The sequence below is a fragment of the Equus caballus genome, chromosome 4 (assembly GCF_041296265.1).
Source record: "Equus caballus isolate H_3958 breed thoroughbred chromosome 4, TB-T2T, whole genome shotgun sequence".
NCBI classification, from domain to species: Eukaryota; Metazoa; Chordata; class Mammalia; order Perissodactyla; family Equidae; genus Equus; species Equus caballus.
In genome coordinates, this window is record NC_091687.1 from 76,182,501 (window position 1) to 76,205,000 (window position 22,500).

The window sequence follows — 22,500 nt, forward strand, 5'->3', positions numbered from 1 at the left end:
AAGGCTGTTTTAAATAAAGCTGGTGTTGCAGACTCTGGTGTTACTAAAAGTACCTTTTTATGAAGCATTTAGGAAAAGATTTTATGAAAACCTAGTGATTTTTGTTTCCCAAATACTTTTTTATTTTCCAGACCAAACTTTATTTTTTGGACCCACCGTGCTTTTTCCCCAACCATGTCAGCTATCTATTCACAGCTGTTAATATGATCAAGATATGGTAGTGTGAGAAAATTACTGTCTGGGAAGTTGGAAATCACTATTTTTTTTTCTAGAGAACATGACTGCCAAACTTAAGTCAGAAATATAATAGAACACATTTTGTGCTTAATAAATTAACTTCATGTACATTTACCTGCCTCCCCAAACCACGACTGCTTCTGTGAAGACATGACTTTAATGTATTTTATCTACTGTTGGCCCTTCACTTTCAATTTCTGTTGTCAAATATGTGCTAATTTCTGCATTCAAGAAATAGTTAATCCATTATGTTGTCATTTAATTAACTATGGTAATTTGTTATGTTAATTCATGGTGTTCTAGAAATTAACCATTAATTATTTTCTGATTGCATCAAATTGGTAATTGTGTTGTATATTTACATTTTTAAAATTTTATATGAATGCTGTTCTTCTTGGAAATAAAACCTTCCCATAGTTAAAAACAGGTTTAGGGATCCTCAAGATCATGCCTCACTTTGCCTGCACATCATAGTCTAAAGTCTCAGTCCTCATATTTCTGGACCAAATCAATATATAGTATATAGAGAATTATGTATTTGAACCCTATCACTTTATTTCTGTGACCTTAGGTACATCCACTCTGGACTAGTGTGAGCTCACAAGCTGGAACGTCTCTTTTTAGCTGAGATTATTGAGATCCACATATTTTATATTTTGACTTATAAATCATCTTTATATTTTTTCTTCCAGAAGCCCAACCTTAGTAAAAAACATACCTACCAGTTTAGGCTATGGAGCAGCTCTTAATGCTAGTTTGCAGGTAATATCATTAAATGCAACTTCCCACTATCCTTGTATTTGAATGTTTTGGCTTTTTTTTTTTTCTTTTTTGCCATGGCTTTGTATGTAGGTATGATTGTGATTGTTCTTAATAGTTGGTTTATCATCCAAGTAAGTTGTAGTACCTAGTACTGCAGGAAGCACTGGTTCTAATTCAAGCTACTTTTGATGTGAAGAAGCGAGAAGGACACCCTGTGGCAAAATCTGGAACATTCGGTTTTCCTGCAAATGCTAGATTGATAGAAGCTTTTGCAAATGCATGTGGCTATGCATTAATATTTATCCAGGCTGTCATAAATGATTTCACATCATAGTGTTGGGGAACATGGTGCTTGTGGCAAAAACTTTAAAGTTTAATTATAATATATAATTTTTATGCAGAGGAGGCAAATGTCAGGACTTCTTTATTTTGAGTTAAGTTCTGGTCATTTTTAAAAAGCTGAGCAACTGCTTATATTATCTTGGAGTATTTCACTACATATGAGCCTACAACATTGCATTATGTGGAAGGCTGCAACGTGAGTGAGAAAGTTTGCTGGAAGAACTATTATTTGTATTTTCACATCACACAATTATCTCTGCCACAAGTTGTCAGTTAGGAATCTTTGTCTTTCCCATACATTTTATTTAAATGCTTCTAAAGTATCTGCATCATGATTCGAACTCATTAAAAGAAGATGCATGTTTTAAAAATTATTTTAAAGGACGTTTCAAAAGTTGTTTTACATCCTCTTCATTTCACTAGGCTGCCTTGGCAGAGAGCAGTTTACCTTTGCTAAGTAACCCCGGACTGATCAATAATGCATCCAGCGGCCTGCTACAGGCTGTCCACGAAGACCTCAATGGTTCGCTGGATCACATCGACAGCAATGGGAACAGCAGTCCGGGCTGCTCACCTCAGCCGCACATGTAAGTGTGGTTCACAGACTCTGTAAAGGGAAGAACATATATTCATATGCTTCTAAAATTTAGTGTTCTTCTGGAGTTTTTAATGGTGTATAAGTAAAAAACACAAGTTTAAGTGGAGTTCAGTTGCACCATGTTCGTGATACGAAAAAGTGTATCAAAATCAGTTTTAATACTTAGATTCTCTCTAGTGTCCTATAATGACTGTACCAGCAGTCCTCTACAAATTGTTAGTACCCACTAACATTCTCTTGGGTGTAAAGTGGTGTCTAAGATGAGTCTACATCTTATGGGTCATTATCACAGTTTGGTTTGTATGGTGCAATAAGAATATTCATGATGGAATAAGTTGTCGTAATTTTTACTACTATTACAGGTCTCTAAACCATTTATGAACTGTAGTCAAGATATTGCCCGTTTTTATAAACCGTAAAATGCAAAGTTTAACTGTTACCCACAGTTTACATAGAAGCTAGTAAAGTGTAACTTTTTGCCTGTCTTATAAATCAGTGTAATTACATATTCAACTTTAATTACTGGTGCGTCTGTATTGGCAAGGTTTATATGTTATATTTTATGCAAGACTACGAATCCTATTAATATTTAGCAGCTAACTATATCATTAATTACTCTAAAATCTTTCCCCTACCATCTTTTTAATGGAGCTGAGAGAGTAGATGTATTAAAAATTGATGTATTGTGGATTTCAGAAATGTGTATGACACTTTAAAATATGCCTGTCCTTATTCAATAGGCCAAGCATATCAGTTTCTTGTTTACTAAGAAGTATTGACCCCGGGAGAACTTAGAATTCAGGGGAAAGAAATTAGAATCTGAATAATGAAGTGTATACACCGTTCACTTATTAGGATGAGTTGTAACATACGTCCATACTTCCTAGAGTTAAACATCATATACTTCTAATTTCGGATTATTGAGGTAAGAATAGTACTTTCTCTCATTTTTATATTTTCTTCCCCTATTTTTGTATTAAATATCCAGCCCAAGACCTGAAAGAGAAATGTGGTCTTTATGTGTGCCCATTTCCATGTGACCTTTCACGGGATGTTATTTTTGTTGACTTTTTAAACGTCTTATTCTGTTTGACATATGAATGCCTTTCAGACCAGGTGCCTAATTGCTTCATAGCACCTTTACTCCATCACCTTTGCAAAAAACACACTGTGAACATGAATGTGTTTTATCAGCTTCCAAACCATTACTTTTTCAAAATGGAAAAATTTGTCTTTTGGAAGTGTCTTTAGATGTATTAAATAATACAAAAGAAGTAATAAAACTCGAAGTAGAAAGAACATGAATATATGCTCTTGAGAGCAGCAGTACTCTAAAACAAGGGAAGTGAGCAATCAGACAGAAGTTTTTATATCCCTGCTTTATCCTCTCAGCCAGGCAGTGGGTAGCTTGAGGCCCTTTCCTTTCAGCGGCCCTCCTGAGTATGCTAATGCTGGCTCCCTGTATAAAATGCTAAAACAATAAAACTTTAAAGAGCAAACAAGAGTTAGATCCTGTTTTCCCCCTTTAAAAAAAAAAGAGCTATTTCAGGGAAACGAAAAGACATTCATAATAAAAGTGTTTAAGCTGTTGAGGCAACTCCCTGTGCTAATATGCAATATATAGGGATTGTTATCGACCATAGAGAAAGGATATGTAAAGAAGTATTTTTTAATATAATTGACCAGTGATAAGACTATTAAAATAAAAAATTAATGATTCAATAAAATAGTTTATTAAACATTGTGTTTTAGGACCTGAGATAATAATTGGGCTAAATTACGGCATTGTAAGGTTAGTCGTATTTTTCGTTTGGCAATTGCTATTTTAGATTCTTCATTTTATTATTAATTTAGTTACAGTTTAATTGTGAAATATCTCATAGAAAAAATAGTATGCGTAAAACAATATATAAAAATTGTGTACTTAATGCCTGATGTACCGCCACTATGGGTTTATAAAACTAAATGTTCACAGTCAGTATAGCATACATTTTGTGCTTATATGAATTAGTGCATATGAAAAATATTCATGTGTATTTTCCATAGAGAGAAAAAGGAAAGCTTCCCTCAGCTTGTTGGAAATAGATTTCAGAAAATATAAAAATTAGAGGAAGACCAAATCTTGTCTTTTCCTAAATTATATAAATTATAATCAAATTTTGAATTATCTTGCCAAATTTTGAGTCGACATTTATTCTTTGAATCTGTTTCTGCTGCTTTCATTAACTTTTTATGTATTAGATGTCAAATATTATTGATGGAATGTCACTTCAGTATTCTGTATCTTCATCTTATAGAGTCTTAAGATGCTTGTACTTAAAGAATGTTAGGCATTTTATATATATTATGAGGCAAGCAAAAAATGTATTTAATTCTCTCAATCAAAATTTGGCTGCATATAATTGAATGCATTTCAGAGTATTCTGAAGATTAAACAGAAGTGAAAGAAATTTTATAAAACATTTAAATAGCATACTGTGTGTCCTGAAATGAAGTCATGGTACTTGTCATTGATATTGTTGTTTTGGAAGTGGGGTAGTTATGCTGATGCAGCTGTGGATGAGAAGCACAAAGGCCTCATGGTCTCAGTACCTGGGGTCTGGTGACAGACTGTAGAGGTTCCAGTCCCAGATTTAGCACTTATTAGCTGAGTAGCATTCCATTTCTTTCCTCGGTTTTCTCAGCTGGAAATGAGGTAAGTAATAATAATACCTATCTCATAGGATTCTTGCAAATGAAATGAGTGCCTGGAACATTAGAATTGCTCCATGTGTCCTTCATAATGCTGTGTACACAGTTTCTGGTGTATGTTACCTCTTGTAATACCTCTTTGTTACTATAAACAATATTAAAATATTTCACATTTTAATGCATTTTTCTAGGCACTCCATAAATGTGTGATTAGTCTCCTTGACTGTCCCTTTCCTTTTCCTCTCACCTCCTCTTATAATTCATGAAGTAAGCAGATTCATAAAAATGAAACAACATGAGACAGGAATTCATGATAGGGAGCACATTACTCAGGGTCTATAAGAGATTTTTGAGATAAGAAGATGTTATCTGAGGTTGTAGGCAGTGAACAATTCAAATAGAATAATATCAACCCAGAACAGGAACTTGTGATATGTACCTTGAAAACACTGAGTATAGGTTTGACAGAAATTTAGAATGCAAAAAAGGAAAATAGAATTTAGAATATATGAAATGGGACCAGACTATTGAGTATCTTAAACGCCAAGCTATGGTGTTTGTTTTAGTCAGTACGGAGCCTGTTAATGTTATGAGGTTGAGTTTCACACTGTCAGAGCTGTGCTTTAGGAAAAGTAATCTGAAAATGTACTGAAGGAACCATGACTAAATGAAACTCATGTATGATAGCATATTTCTGGGGTTGGGAGACACTAGAAGCAGATTAACTCTTACAGTGTGTAGTATGTGACTTAAGTACAAAGCTGGGAGTGGAGAACAAGAAATTGATACAAGAATGGCTGTGAAAAGAAATACCAGAACAAGACAACAGATTGAATGCTAGGGACAAACAGGAAAATTAGGAAACATCTTAGCAGTTTTAATAGCCCACAGAGAGAAATAGAGGACACAAGAGGACAGGCTCACTAGGGAAAATGATGAGTGCAGCATTTTGCTTGCTGAATCCAAGAACATAAATGTCCTTAGATTCAGGAAAAACAAAGCTGAAACTTTTTGTTTGTTTGTGTAGTCCTTTTATTCAACTCCAAAGTAGTAAAATCCTGCATAGTAGAATATAGAGGTATTCTTGAGATTGGTAGAGAAGATGATTTGAAGCTTTAGAAGAGTGAAATAGCCATGGGTTAGTGCTTCTTATAAATTATTTTTAGAGAACAAGAGATGCCAAATTATCATCCATATTCTTCAATTCGACCCTCCATATTTAACACTTTCCCTCCACTCCAATTTTTACTCTTTGAATGTCCTGAAAGGAGGCTTTTGCCAAACTAGCACATTTATTTTGCCTGAACTGTTTGCCTTTCTGCCCTTTCCTGTTTCCACTCCTAGTCTTCTTTCCCTTACCTAAATTCTACCTTTCCTTAAGGACCTAGTCCTATTTTCCCAGGAGGTTTTCCCAGATGATTTTGCTGTCAGGACCCACACTCTGCTGCACACTTCTGAGGACCTCACTCCTTGTACCATTATCTGGAATAACACAGTGTGTGTATGAGCACATGTGTGTTCATGCACACATACATGCTCATTTTGCAGATATCCCTAGCTTAAGGACAGAGACTCTTTAGACCTTTTTAGTATATGAAACCTCTAACACATTATACCATGCAAAGTAAGCTTTCAGTAACCATATGATACTGATTAGGAAGAATCAGATGGGAGGTAACTGTTAATTTGAAATGGTTTGACTTCAGGAGGTAATCCCTACAAGAATAAAATCCAGGATCATCTTAGAACCCTGAAGAAGGGAGAGCAAGAGATTTTAGGAAAAAGACGTAAATAAATATAATGTTCATCTTTATGAGGGAGCTAAGAGATCTTTCTAAGTGTTTATAGAGTATACTTGTGAAGTTTTATTTTTAATTAATTAATATGCATTTTATAACTGTACAAATTTATGTGAATAGAAAGTGGCAGGCCCCTTCACCTCATTCATGATTATCCTTCTAGACCTTAGTAAATTTTATGTATCTTGTTGAAGGTGAATTGAAAAAGAAAAAAAAATTGTTGAGATTAATGCAGTATTAATCAGATGAATGTTCAAGGACATTTTAGCAAAAATAGGAAAGGTTAAAGCCAGGTAGAATAATATAGATTCTACATAATAATTTTTTGAGATCTGTTTTGATTCTTTTCAATCAAATAGATTTTTAGAATCTTTATTTTCTATTGCTGTTGAAAGAGTTCTAGAGCCATCCATGGTCTGAACAAATGTAAAGGATGCTTCCTTTAAGAGTCTGAGCTGAATATCATTACAATATATGATACTCTTCCCTTCTGCACCTCAGTGCCAATATTCCGTTAGTACCTGACTTTTCCTTGTTCTACAGAATATGGATAAAAATTACTTTAGATTTCTATTTTATATGGATGTTTTAAAAACATCTTTGAAAAAGTACTTAAAGCGTTAGGATTGGTGCTGTGTTCAGGCGGAAAAAATTGGAACTTACTCTCTTCTCCCATGTGTTAGACTTAAATGAAGGAAAAGAGAAGAAAACATTCGGAGTAGCCCTGGAAGGTGAACTCATACTGGTAGAATCAATCCATTTCCTGTCCCTTCCAAACCTGAGGCAAAAAGAGAAATTTAATGATGTACTCACCATATTAGTTCAACACGGTTTTTTCTTTTTTATTAAGCAATTGTTTCTCCTCACTCTCAATAAATTGGCTCAGATTTGCCTTTTTTGTCCGGTAAAAATGTTAAATGAGATCCCCATTTTTATATTTTCAAATTTTGTTTCCAGAGATCAAAATGAATGTTCTTCCTGAGCTGGTTTTGTATTGAGGGCTTTACGCACAAAGCCTTCCATTGTCGTCTTGTTCCCCTTTCTGACTATTCGAGTCTCCTACTGTTGAGTGTTCAGATCATTTCTTACATGTCATTCCTGAATCCTCTTAGCCTCTATGTCATTTCAAAGTTCTACTTGTTAATATTCCATTTAGTTGCAAGTAATTATCACTTTCTACCCCTTATTAAAGCAAATATTTAAAGTTTGAGAGCTAATGATTTTCTATATAGAATCCAAATGTTAATATGGTTCATGTAAGACTAGAAAATAAATTTGTTGTGTCCTTAGAAGCCAAAACTTTAGAGTAAGGAAATCAAAGGCTGAGGCATTGCATAAAAGGAGTAGCACAGTATGATTTCAGGACTGCAATGGAAATCACATTACTCTCTCTGATTATCATGTTGAACATAGATTCTACATGCCCCAGAACCTTCTATACATCATATATCCCAGTCGTCTTTACACCATCCTCTGCTCCTTGAGAGCCTCAGTTGTTACATCATTCCAATGATAAGCTTCAGCCTCTCCTGGAAAGAATACTTTTCAACCAAAGACAGCTAAAAGGGACTTCAAGACCCCCATTTTGTAAATAGTATTGAAAATCTAATATAAACTGTGAATTGTCATGAAACTTAATGAAAATATTCAAGTATATAATATTACCTTCCTTTCTTCTATTCTCTTTGGCTGCTTCAAATTTAAATTGCCTTTTATAGGCACATGTAGAATTTGCAGACTCTACCGTTGGTTGGTGATGTTTTATATAAAATCCCTACAGATCTTAGATCTCTCTGTGGACAAAAGCATTTGAAATTGGAGTGGCTCTGTATGTCAGAGGAAAGCAGTTGAAAGTGACTGACAACTTGAGCAAGTGGCATGCTCTCTCTCATTGTTTTCATGCCTGTTAAGCCTCCGCTATTTTTGCTGACGTGTTGGATCATTAAGATAATTATGAAGCTCTAAACATAAAAGCATTTTCTTTCCTTTACATATGTTTTCACAGTTTTTTCTAATTCATGATTTTTCAGTTACCTTTAAGTTTTTTCCCCCAACACATCTGGGCCTCATAATTGTTTTTCTGATTTAATTCCATTTTTATTTAATCTCTAAACTTTTTCATTGACTTTGCTAGTTAGCTTTGAGATCTCTTTCCAAAATGATTGTACAGAACTTATGATTATGCCAGCTCTTTATCAGCTCATCTTTTTTTTTTAAGTGCTGCAAGTTTGGCTCAGTAGCTGCTGTTCTTTTTTACATTATTCCAGTCCCCATATGTGGCACTTATAACTCATTCTAGTTCCTCTTAATAAAAAGATCCTCCCAGAGATACAGTGCCTTCAGCAAAAATGTGTTGTATCCCCACCGTGCCAATTGTGGAAATTTGTGGGTTCCTGTAGGGTTTTGAAGGATTTTTATAGAACTATACAGATGATATCTGACATCTGTGGTATGAATCCTCACAATTTAGGCAAAGTGTGTCAGAAAACTTTTAGCTGACAATATTGTAGCTTACTGCTTCTGTTTCATATCTAAAGAAGATACTTTGTTAGAAGGTACATCTTCATTGGCAGTAACACTAGTTGAGCCTTAGAAATTTGTTTTCTCTAAGGGTCAAAAAGTCATTGACTGAGTTGTTAAAAAAAATGAATATTGCTATTCAGTATTAATTTTTTCCTTCTTCTAGTACCAGGGAAAAATAAAGATTTTTAAATTCTCATATGGTATTTTAACCTCAGCTTTTGACATAAGGCTTGGGAAGTGGATGTAAATTTGATGACTATAGGCATTTGTATAGCAACAGATGACCAAATAGTTTGACATAATTAGTGAAAATTAACATTCTTTGATTTGTTCAACATTATCTTAATCTTTGAAGACTGAAAATGGAGAACATCAGAAGGACAGTTAAAAGGCAAAAGGAAAAGTAATCATTGGCCACACAATGTTATCTTGTTATCAATAAATTTAAATTTGCAACATTAAATCTGAGGTCCCTTCCATTAACTAACAAGTCAGAAAAAGGACAGAATGCACTAGATTTAGAATAAAAGGTAAATATTGTTTTTAGTCCCTATCCCATTCTCATATTTAGAACTAACAGAGCATAACTAAGCATAGTTTAGGAGAAAATTGAATGTTGGGTCAGTCCTACGGTTTAATTTGAACAAAGGAATAGTTCAAGAGCGGGTCTCAGAGGTTAGACAGACCTAATGACATGAACAATATATAATCCTGGTGGAGAGCAGTCTCTGTAAAGACATCCAGGAGACAGCTTCACCAAGAGCCGGCAGTGAATGGGCAGCAACCCATGAAGGCAGTTTGGCAAAGGGAAATAGATAACAGTCCAGAAAAGTGGGTGAGCCACATCAGGGAGAGCTAGCCATAGACATATGGCTCAACTACAGGACTTTGAGGTCAAGATCTTCAAAGAGCCAGAACCCAACTTGTCAAAGAAGAAATCTGAAAGAAACTGAGACCTACACTTTGTGTACCCATATGCCCATCCTGACATTTCTGATTGAAACTTAGTCGAAGGAACCAGGCAGAAACACAGTTTTTGGATGAATGGTTCAAAGGAGTTTTGGTGCAGCAGCAAAGCTGACTTAATGGCTGAGTGTCAAGGTATAATTTAGGCTTTATTTTATTTCTCTAGCCAATAGATTAGAACTATAAAGGTCCTTAGATCCCTAGCTTAATGTTTGCTGAAAGTTTCCATTTACAAGACACAAAATGTAATGGTACCAATTCTATCTCAATGGTCAGCTATTTTGGTTCTGAGATTGGGCACAATATATTTCTACTTATCAGTGTTCAAAGTATTTACATCTATATGTTTGTTTTGTTACAGCTGTTTGGGTCACATCTATCATTTTTATAAATCAAATAGAATGGTAAATCTTAAAGAATTTTGTTGTATTTTTTAATCAGCAATGCAGCAAAACTATCTGAAATCATTTGAGAGTGAACGTCCAAATCATATAAAATCCAGTTCCTTTAAACAATGTTGCATAAATTTGAATAAATTTCAATATAATGCTGAAGGTAAGGGCAAGAAATCCTAGAGAAATTTGGATATACATATATATGCATGCAATTTATAAAATTATGTTTCGTTAACCTTAATCCACCTTTTTGTTATATTTCTTAGAACTTCTATTGACTTTAAATGGAACTTTGGAACTCCACCTCTGAGTCAGATCTGTTGGGATGTAGGACAGAATTATAAATTTCATCCTTAAGACTAGCAATGTCTCTTAGAAGAGAAACTTTTATTACAATTATCTGAAAATAACATTCCTTTGTAATCAAACATTAAATGGCTGCATTTTTTAGAAAATATAGTGAGAATTCTAAGATTCATTAAATATATTAGGATTAAAGTTGTTTTCTGACTTTAAGATGAAAAATTAAAATTTATTTTCCTGTTTATTCTTAGCCAGGACAAAAAGGTATGGAAAATTTGGTACGGCGTGTTCTATTATATTCTGCATAAAGGAAACTATACAAGATATATATGGAATGAGGAATCATTTGTTCACTCCAAATTTTCTATTCCCTTTTAATGGTTGCACATTTCTGGGGGAAGAATACTTTCCTTTCAGTCAAGAGATAAGCAGAATTTTTGTCTATTGAACTGGAGTGGTAGTTCTGAATACTGTCCTAATGGCAGCTATGTGCAAACTCATTCCATCAAAACAGTCACTTCAATCAACACCAGAATTTTTGTGGTAAATATTATTTTAATTTACAAAGAGAAAACAATCTTGAAAAATAATAAATTTGAAAAAAATCGAACCACACTAATAAAAGTCTGTTTTATAATTTCTTTTTTATATTAAAGATTGGTCCTGAGCTAACATCTGTTACCAATATTCTTTTTCTTTTCTTTTTCTTCTTCTCCCCAAAATCCCACAGTACATAACTGTATATTCTAGTGGTAGGTCCTTCTGGTTCTGGTTCATAATTGTATATTTTAGTTGTGGGTCCTTCTAGTTGGGACACGTGGAACACCACCTCAGCATGGCTTGCTGAGCCGTGCTAGGTCTATGCCCAGGACCTGAACCAGCGAAACCCTGGGCCACCAAAGCGGAGCATGTGAACTTAACCACTCACCCACAGGGCTGGCCCTGTAATTTCTTAATTGATAAAAGAAGAGATAATTTATCATTTCTAGTTGTTTTTGATTATATGGCCTTCTTATTCACTTCTGTTTAAATTTAGAATATAAAATCTAGATTTTAGAGAAAGAAATCAGGATTATCATGTCAAAATAATAAAATCAAATAAATAACTTCTCTTATGACTATATAAATAACTTTATTTAATTACTCACATTGGCCTAAGATCATCTCTCATTTTAAAAAGTGCTAACAAAGGGCTGGCCCCATGGCCAACTGGTTAAGTTCGCACCCTCTGCTTCAGCAGCCCAGGGTTTCACCAGTTTGGATCCTGGGCACGGACCTAGCACCACTCATCAAGCCATGCTGAGGCAGCATCCCACATGCCAGAAGGACCTACAACTAAAATATACAACTATGTACTAGGGGTGCTTTGGGGAGAAGAAGGAAAAATAAAATCTAACAAGAAAAAGAATACTAACAAAATGTTTTCTTTTAAAAGTAAACTTCCATTTAAAACTTTAATTTCATTTACTAGTTTATTTCTGTGATATGTTAAACTAAAATACTTTCTAAATAGGAAAACAAAATATTACTCTAAAAGTTAGAAAGGTTTAAGAAACATGAATTCTTTCTTGTTTCAATCTGACTTTATACAAATGGAGATAACTAAACTTGCAATTTTTATAAATCTACCATTAAATTTCAAATATAACTATTTCCTTAATATGTACTAGGAGGAAATGAGTAAAATTGAATTTCCACAATCTCCATTTTTCATATGCTTTCTAAATGAGCATCATTTTCCCAGTTTTCCTGTGAAGCTTCTTTGAAAAAACTAACTTTTGAAAAATTTTGTTTGATGTGATTATGTCTTCCACAATATCAGTCAATAGAAATTAGCTACTCAAAAGTAACAAGCAAAAACAAAAATTGAGCCCTCACAAAGGTAAATCTTTCCATCTTAGTAAAGGATTGTGTGCTTATATTTTGGAATTCATTTTACATCTTCAAAACAATAATATTTATGTAGTAAGTATGAGGGTTTTGCCACTGGCTAATTCCAACTAATTGAATAAAAATTTATTCAAACACATCTGAAATTGAGAGTTAAAGTGCTAAGCATATACTTTGGTTATTTTAAATGCTTATATGCTAGTAGTTGTCATTATTCATTCAACAGCTTTATGCCAAGTACTAAATAGACATTGCAGATAGTTAAAAGAAAATCCTACCTTGTCAAGATATTTCCTTTTGACTAGAAATTTTTGATGATATTTTGCAAAATAGTCAAAAGCTCTGCAAATCAGTGGACAGCATTAAACTATAGCAATACTCAGTCTATTCTGATATTTGTAAATGCCATTACAATTAGCACATCACAATAAATAAGAGACAAGTAAAATTTGTATGATTATAAACACTTTCTATTGGAGTTAACCAATGAATCCCATGTAAGTTAAAGATGTCGATACTAAATTAAGTAGAAGTAAGGATCAAGAAACTTTAAAATCAAGGACTTGAACAAATCTGTATTGAGTGGGAAATAGATGCATGGTTTAAGGGCTTCACATATTTCAATACATTTCTCAAAGAACTGTATATATAAGTTCATTTTACTGGATAAAGATTGCCATAATGGTCAAATAGAATCAATTTCCATAGTACAATTGAAGTATCAGGGCCCACACACTATTGCTGAGGCTAGCTTTTTCAGTATTTTCTGGAGACTAACATTTCTTATAGTAATCATCCACAGTTAGTGACAGAAGTATGTTATCTCCTTCAGGTGTGCTGGGGCAGGGAAAAAGGTTAAAAATTATTCTTATAGGGGGCTGGCCCCGTGGCCGAGTGGTTAAGTCTGTGCGCTCCACTGCAGGCGGCCCAGTGTTTCGTTGGTTCGAATCCTGGGCGCGGACATGGCACTGCTCATCAAACCACGCTGAGGCAGCGTCCCACATGCTACAACTAGAAGGACCCACAACAAAGAATATACAACTATGTACCGGGGGGCTTTGGGGAGAAAAAGGAAAAAATAAATTCTTTAAAAAAAAAAAATTATTCTTATAGGATTTTTAAAAGATATATCGTATCTCTTTGTGAAAACATGTTTACTACTCTTTTTTAATAGGTACACTATGTTAAATGTATTAAAAATTTTCTCAAATAACTAGGAGTATCTGAAGAAAAGGTATAAGGTATTCTCCTATAATGAGTAAACCACATAAAAACAGTTTTAATCTAGTCTGACACTTAGTCTTCACTTGTAAATATTTGATAAACTTAACTTTACATTGCCTGAAATTGCCCATATTGTAGATATGAGCCATTAATTATGTCTTTCTTCATAGCATTCATTGACATCTATCATAACATTTAAGATGAATTTTTTTATTGTTAGCTTTGTGGTATTAATAAATACTGCATTTCTAATAGCCTAACCAAATTTATATTGTGCCTCTGAGTTTCTCATAAATGATGATGTTATATAAATATTTTAATCATTACATTTGCTAATATCTAAATAAAGAAATACCATTGTGATTCTATGGTCTAACATTTATTGAGTTAAAATACATTTTGAACATCTCAGTTTAAGAGAACTTTATTCATAGTACTCTCTTATTCTAAAGAAAAACAGGAATAGTTTATAAGACCTTTTATTTAGTCTTGAATAAAGAGAAAATGAAGACAATTTCCATTCCTCTAGGGAGTATACTCTGTGACCACAATCTAAAAAGATAAACTTTCCCATTATAATTGGACTCCTTGCTTTAGGGTGTAGGAAACATTAACATTTCTTCTGCCTTTCATTGGTACCTTGGGTACTTATAAATTTCACAACTATAGAAGCAACACATTTCTTTAGGCAACAAATCAGTGTGTTAATGTAGCTAGCCCTCTGCTTGTGCTTTCGGTATATACCATTACTGACAGTGGGCTGTAAAACTGAGAGGTTAAACCAGAGTATAAAAATCATTTGCTACTTTGCATTCCTTCTACTAGAGGCTTGGCAAATTGAATGGAGCAGAGGTGAGTTTCATTCATTGAAATGTTGAACAAACATTTGAATGAACATTTATTGAGCACCTAATATGTGCAACATACTGTCCTGGAAACTGGCAGGTGATCTATATCTACAAAGAGGCAAAAACTCTAATAGAGGGTTGGGTATGTCCATAGGTAAAGAGAGAGACCAAGTAAAGGAATGAAAAGAGTTATAACGAAACTCTGAAGTCGAAGACATAAGTGTGTGCACGCACACAGAGCATCAGAAAAGGCTTCGTGGAGGATGTAGCTTTGCATTAGGCTTAGCATAAAGTAGATTTTCAGGCTGAACTTTATGAAATTATTGATATTTGACTGTTTTTCATTTACATAAATAGCAATCTTAAATTTTTTATCCTCATATTAAGCAGAGATGAGAAAGAGAGGATAGATGCAAAGGATATGAAGATACGAGCAAAGGTGATCAAGATATAAAGCACAGGTCTCATTCAGAGAACAGACAGTAATTCCTCTGCCTTGGCATGGGCAGTCTGCCTAGGAGGAACACCTGCAGGATGGGTTTCGACAGGAAATTGGAGAGCCATGTCTTAGAGTTCATTAATCTCCAACCCTGATGATAGGGTAGAGGCATTAAAAAAATTCATCAATTATTGGGAGATTCCCCAAGACCCTCAAGGGTATATGTTACCTACTCTTAAAAAGACAGATCTTTTTTGCAACTCCTCTTTAGAAATACTAGATGTTTTTCACTTGAGAAAATAGCCACACTTTATGCCCTTTTCCCTCGATAGTCAGTTTTAAAATATATTTTTCTTTAAAATGACATACATAGACTGAAAAATAGATTAAAATTTTCAAAGTATCAACAGCCTTTATTAGTTTATTGTGACCATTGCTGCTACTAGCATCTTAATCACAAAGAGGACTGTAGAGAAATTTGTTTTCACTATCTTCCCATCTTTCCCTTTCTAACATCCAAGCTTTCTGGGATCCACATCCTCTCTTCCTTGAACAGTTGAAACAACAAGTATAAAGATTCATCAAAATTGCATATGAGCCATGAAGAGTCATCATCTATTTTAACTTTTAGAATTTTTGACATAGATGTAGGCCCTTTTATCTCCTTGGCAGAGTATAAATGGGAACTATTTCACATATATATAAATTTAAGAGCAATACATGCAAAAACTTTTACTCCTCAACCTATGGCCTAAATTCTTCACTCTCTCCACTGTTTCTAATCCTACCACTTTAGTCCTGACCATCATTACCTTAGTACATTATTTTAGTAGGCTCCTAATTGGTAACCCTACCTTCAATGTCCTACACTTGATCTACACTTTGCAAGTTAGCACTCCTAAAACTCTTCCATCTTTTCACTGCCGTGCTCAGAAACCATCAATAGCCCTTCAGTTGGCAGAGAATAAATTTTATTTTATTTTTTTTGAGGAAGCTTAGCCCTGAGCTAACATCTGCTGCCAATCCTCCTCTTTTTGCTGAGGAAGACTGGTCCTGGGCTAACATCCATGCCCATCTTCCTCTACTTTATATGTGGGACGCCTGCCACAGCATGGCTTGCCAAATGGTGCCGTGTCCGCACCCGGGATCCAAACCGGCAAACCCTGGGCCGCCGAAGCAGAATGTGCGAATTTAACTGCTGCACCACCGGGCCAGCCCCAAGAATAAATTTTAAATTCCGTAAAATGCAACTCAAAGGTCCTTCACCATCTGACCTTATTCTGCTTTCTAACATATTTGTTTATTACCAACCCCCCTTTCTCCATGACCTCTATACACTCTCAGGGTCCCCATAACATACCTAAGATTCTCCATTTTCCCCATTTCCACTCAGAATACCCTTTCCCTCATCTCTGAATAATGAAAATTTTCACATATTTTAAAGCCTCCCTGCAGTGACACCTCCCTCCTTCATAGAACATTGGCTGGTTACAATGTCGGAATTTCTGTCCGCTCTTTCATAACACTTTGTCTGCTATGGTATTGATCACATTCTGCCTGGTGTTGAAGTTACTTGTTTATATGTCTTACGTCCTCTATTAAACTGAAAACTCTATGAGAACAGAAACCATTGTCCATATCAGCCCCTAGCCCAGTGGTTTGCATATAATGTCTATTGAATTGATTTCTTTTCAGTTATCAAGAAGTAACTTTTACCCTTCTAGAGGTACTTCCATTTCAGGTACTGAGTTTGTACCTCTCTGTCAGGGAATAGTAACAGACTTTATATCTCTCCATCATTAAATACTCTCCCCCCAATTACCTAAAGTAGTTCCAAATAGCTTTCTAATTTTCCCAAGTGTAAGTTATATCAAATTAGGAGGTAGCTATGCCTTCTTTAAGCAAGAAACACAAATCTCTGCTTTTCTGTAGTAAATAGTAGGCAGTGGACTAAAAGAAACAGTTGAATTAGAAATCTTCTCTTTCACAGACAGGCACTTTTTTAACTGTTTGCAATGAATTCCTGGATTTTAGTTCGAAGGAATACCCCTTATTTATCAAATAGATAATTTGCTTTAAAATCAAAGATGAAACTACTTCCAAATCCATTTAAAGGAATGTGGTATATTTTATCAGGTTTAGAAGAACTGCTAAAACGACTATCAGGGTAAACGTGTTTCCCTTCTGTCTGTGCCCTGTCTGCGCCAAAGGTTTGTACTCTTAAGGTTGTAATAATACAGAGGCCCGGCATGTATCGTGTCCAATAAATAAATGAATGGTTGGGGAGATCATCCAGTCCAGACTTTGTAGACTCTTGCCTTAAGATATGTTAAAAATAAGGCTGCTTATATTCCTTTATTCAAGATCTCACAAACGAGACAAGAAAAATTCAGTGACTCCACTAGTTTTTTTTTTTTTCTTTTTGTTCATAAGTTCAAAAAAAAACAAAACAAAACAACAAATCCTCGATGTTTCAAATGTTACATTTTACTCCTGGAAACAACTGATTCTATTTGTTTGAAGTAGCTTCTGGTTGACTAATTATTAAAGGCTCCATGAAGGACTATTGCTAACCTGAAGACACCTCATATAGAAACTTAAGAGAGTATGCATCAATTTCAAATCTGGGAAAATGAGGAATATTCGAACCATGCAGGATAGATCTTCTTCAAAGTGAGGAAGAGTTTTATCACCAGGTTAGTCAAGAATTTCTCTCTTTTGTCCATCTGAACTTGCTTTCACTTTACTATCTTTAATGAATCCCATTAGGAGTGTATATGCATTGGGATTCTTCTTAGAGGCAAATAATCTCTCTCAGCTATTAACTCCTCCAGTATCACTTAAATGCTACTTCTCGTAGTACACTTATGGCTGATGATCTTGTAGTTATTCGAGTAGATATTTCCCAAATACTAGACTGGAGGTTCTTTGATAGATATTTAAATACCCCACAGTGCCCTATATATAGAAGTTGCGCAATAAACTTTTGTTAAATTAATAATTGGCAGTAGGAGATAATGGTAATATGTTATTAGCTTTTCCTGTCAAAGTGAAACTGATGCTCTTTATGCCATTATGGACACAGAGGACTTGACTCAATCCATAGCATAAAGGAATTTTTGGCAGAAAAATATATTTTCTAATAGTCTTATCTATATTGCTATGTTTCTTTAAATTTCCATTTTTTTAGTCAACTTTGTTACTCATTTAAGGTTTTTCCAGCTGAATATGTATTATCAGACTTCATAAACCTCAATGTGCATAGCAAATATGCTACAGGTCTGGACCATTTCAATCCGTGTATGTTAATGACTTTAATGACAAGCTAATGATGAGGCCTGGGATGGATGGCTGTGGGGAATAAGAGTCAGGGCTCTGCGTACAGAGCATTTCAGTGATGCACCTTCCACTTTGAAATTTACTTTCCTCTGTTCATTAAAAATGATCCAAGACAAGACCTGAGCTCGTGGCTTAGTGTTTTAGTGTTCAAGAATGCATTAGTAAATAATTCTTTGGAATAATTACAGTAATATGTCGGTTTAATTTCTTCCTTGTATTGTGTTGCCTTAAATGTACTTTTAAAGAAATGTAGCTGGTCATTACTTTAATAACCCTAATGCTTGACATCTGATATGTTGGGTACATATATCTTTGTTTTATGACTTTTCTGCCTCCAAATATCAGTTATACCCATAGCATAGTACTAAGAATCTCACTTTGAGAGTAGAGCTAAAATATTTTTAGAGATAATTAAGCTCACACAATGTTTAAAAATTAATTAATGTATTTATACCATACCTTCTTCAAAAAAGGACTTAAGGTTGTAATTATATCATGACTGTATCTAACATTTATTGACCACTTACGACCCAGACATGGTTCCAAGCGGTTTACATATATTAAAAAAATCATTTCGTCCTCATCACAACTGTATAAAGTAGGTACTTTATTATCCCTGCTTTATAAGTGAAGAAAAGAAGGTACGGAGATGTTAGGTAACTATCCCAAGGTCGCGTAGCTAGGAAGTAAAGGAGCAAGGGTTCAAACCCAAGCATTTTATCCTCAAAGCCCACTATATTCTTAAACCCTATATTACTCACCGCTTAACTGCTGCTGCGTGACTAAAGATTATAAATGAGGTGCCTAAACTATTCAGTATTACTTTACACTATACTCACAAGTTAATCAAAAGACTAAATACATAAAATTCATCGTATTAAATTACACCCTACTAATTAAAATCCTTTAGATGATTCCACTGGAGAAGAGGATATATAAGGAAGAGTCAGTGAGCACTAAATAGAGAGAGAATTTCTTTAAAGGGATTCCTTTGTTTTATTTAAATTGTCAGGGATATTTCTATGGTGGAGGGGAGCATTTTTCCTAGAAGAAAACCTAGTTATCCTGTAGTGGTGTAGCACATGGTACCTTGAAGAATTTGGAAAAATGAGCATTACAGAGCTATCTACTTTTTTTCCCAGAAATAAATTAAATAGCTCTCATATTCTGTAGTGGGCGAGAGAAGGGAAAGAGACTGCTAATAGCCACAGAAGAGATTAATTTCGCATTTATCCCACACCCACCAAAGTCATGTGGTTTCCTTGTGTTCCACTTCTTTTGAATTGGCATGCAACAGGACACATGAAAGCATGGAGCTCTTTAGATCCAAAAATGAAAAACCTAATGTAAAGAGAGACAATAATAATAGAATTTTATTTTTATTGAAAATGATTCCACCAATTTACAGGCGGAGGTACTGTAACTTTCAAGCAGTTTTATTCCCTAGGATGCTTAAACTTCTCTTGTTACTTCTATTTCTTTCTTAGACATTATGTTTTAAAAACTGAGTGTTGTTAATTATTGGCTTTGATTTTAGATTATTTTAGTAAATTAGCAGCCTAATACTGTAGCCTTAAGGGAAAATTGTATTTGCATCTTTCCCAAGTCTGATACCTTGTTCATGAACGAATTCTGAATGGAAAGGATTCCAAGAAGACTTAATTCCAGAGAGAAATTGTCTCTTTTAGAATTAATGCTTAATGCCTTGATGGCACATCATTTACTCAATCAATACATATTTACTGGGTGCTTGCTATGAGTATAGCTCACTTCCTCTGTGACGTTCATAGTCTAGTTGGCAAGACGTAGTGCAGCCACCACTAGAAAGAGTTCAGTACAGTGCACATGAGTTAAGGCAACATGGGATAGCAAGAATCACAAGGTTCCAAGAAACATTCCAGAGGCCAGCATGCGTACTAGTCCTGGCTCTGCCTGTACTTATCATTATCAGTTGGAATGTCATTCATTTTCTAATCTGTAAAATAGGAGCATTGAATAAAATTATGTTGGATACAATTTTAGGATTCAAAGATTCTGTAGTTTTGAGTATCAGAATCAACAATAAATGCTTTGGAGGGTCAAAGTAGGAGGTCAGTGCAAGCTGGACAGGTCAAAGAAAGTCTTTAGGAGTAGATAAGATATAAATTGGTCCTTAAAGGTAGACAGGATGTGCATAGGAAGAACACAGTGCAGAAAGGGAATTCAGGTTTGGTGTACACGCAGAGAGTAGAGAAAGGAAGCGCAGACTAAGTCGGCGTGAAAAATGGCTTGGAGTAGGAACTGAGCATGATGTCTTAAGGATGATGTTTGGAGTCTGGAATGGAAGTTATTATTCAGAAATAATGTGGTACATAGGCAGGTTGAGGCCTCCCTATTGAGAATGATCGTGTCTCATTCCCCTGTGTCTCGGTTCAGACAGATTTTTGTGCAAGGCAGTGACATTTAAATAGTTCTTGCATTTTAAAATTGTCAAGAATACAATGGGACATAGCTTTATAGCTCTCCTTCAAAAAACTATCTGTATGTGTTTTGAAAATACATCTGCCATCCTCTTTACCTGGAACATGAGGGTTTTTTTGCGAGGTTCTTTATTCAAATAAAATCCAACCCAGAAAAGTAAACACAAATGAATCAGATATGCATGATATGGCAGTGCTCCAGCTGAGGGGACAGTGGAAGTGAAACAGGAGATTAGGAAGCAGGATCAGAGTAGGGGTCCTCCTAGGTCTTCTCAGAGCCCAGAGAATCTTAAGTCATACCGACTACACAAGAGATCAAATCTTTAGCTAAAATTATAAGATGCACAAAATAATGCTAATTGACTCGAGGGTAATCCCACAGAACGGTGCTAGATATCTGTGTATCTCTTACCAGCTACTCAGTATCTGCTTAGAAATATTCAGCTATTTAAGCTTGGAGGTTTTGAATATTCACAGGTCATTTATGAGGCCTAATTAGAAAAAGGTGCCATTATATTAACCTTAGGAGTTTATTCTAATTATTTCCAGTACTTAGAGTTTAGCATTCACGAAAATGTTTTGAATCCCAGATTTAACCTGAAAAATTTTAAATTATAAATTCAACTTATAACGATTATTAAATCAAAATGTCATTTTTAAAATCAAGGCCATTAAATGAATGTGAACTTTCACAAGTAATCTTATTAGGAGATTTCATTTGTATATTTTAGAGGGTACTTTGGGAATATTAACATTAGATTTAATAAATGCTTAAAATTCTGGACATTTCTACTTGATACCGTAATAACTAGTTGGTTCATCAGTCATTTTACTCAAACTATTGGCTAGTTCAATGAAACATTTAGTCAAAATAGTTTTTTAATTCAGTTGGTAGATTTTGGTAATCAAAATAATTGGTTTTATCTTTTAAACGATCCTCTCAAGCAGTTTTTATGATTTCAGACTTTTGCTATCCTGAAATCATCTATGGGTAAAGCACACACGCATACACACACACGCGCGTGCTCATGCTTATACATAGACCCCTCCCCACCTCCGTGGTGCACATTTCTAATTTTTTAATTGACTACGTAACCTTTTATTAGGACCAAACAGTTTATTCATCACATAAAATAGTATCTAAAAATTAGTCATATGCTTTTATTAGAAGTCCTACTTTTCTAATTTATCAGTTATTCTTTAATAAATAATTTTAGTTATTTCAGGGACTACAATTTTATTTCTCATGCAGCGCAATAAATAGTACCTTGGAGACTGGAAACTACAGTGGTTTTCCTTAGATCCGTAGTACAGTGCTTTGGATTTAACACAACTTTTTGTACACATAAAATGTAAGTACAGTAACTTCAGTTTCATTAAATATCAGTGGCAAACTCTCTTCTTGGCTTTTTATTTGTATTGGCTACAATATAATTTCATGATTTACCCCACAGAGTGCAATAATGGCCGCTTCCCGTAGTCTCTAACCTGTCCCTAGGGAGTGATCTGTACTGAGAATGGAGAGATTAGAGCTGGTGGTAGTAGCTTGATACAGTAGCAACATTGGGGAAATTTCAGTGTTCTTCGCCCATGCGTGCAAAATGTGAGAACAGTTCCAGGAACATCACCCAGAATTGGCTTTCCTGACTGGCTTTTAACTATTTTTTATATACCCAGATATTCCT

At 34.6% G+C, this 22,500-nt stretch overlaps 1 protein-coding gene across 50 annotated transcripts in view; it reads left to right on the top strand.

The window, feature by feature from the left end:
* The window catches only part of FOXP2 (forkhead box P2), a 509,955-nt gene that overhangs the window by 480,546 nt on the left and 6,909 nt on the right, over positions 1–22,500 (top strand). For all 50 annotated transcript variants that reach the window (XM_070264896.1, XM_070264901.1, XM_070264902.1 and 47 more), the window contains 2 exons: positions 930–999; positions 1,765–1,928. In XM_070264896.1, the coding sequence (XP_070120997.1) occupies positions 930–999; positions 1,765–1,928 (234 nt within the window). The remainder of the gene's footprint in view (positions 1–929; positions 1,000–1,764; positions 1,929–22,500) is intronic.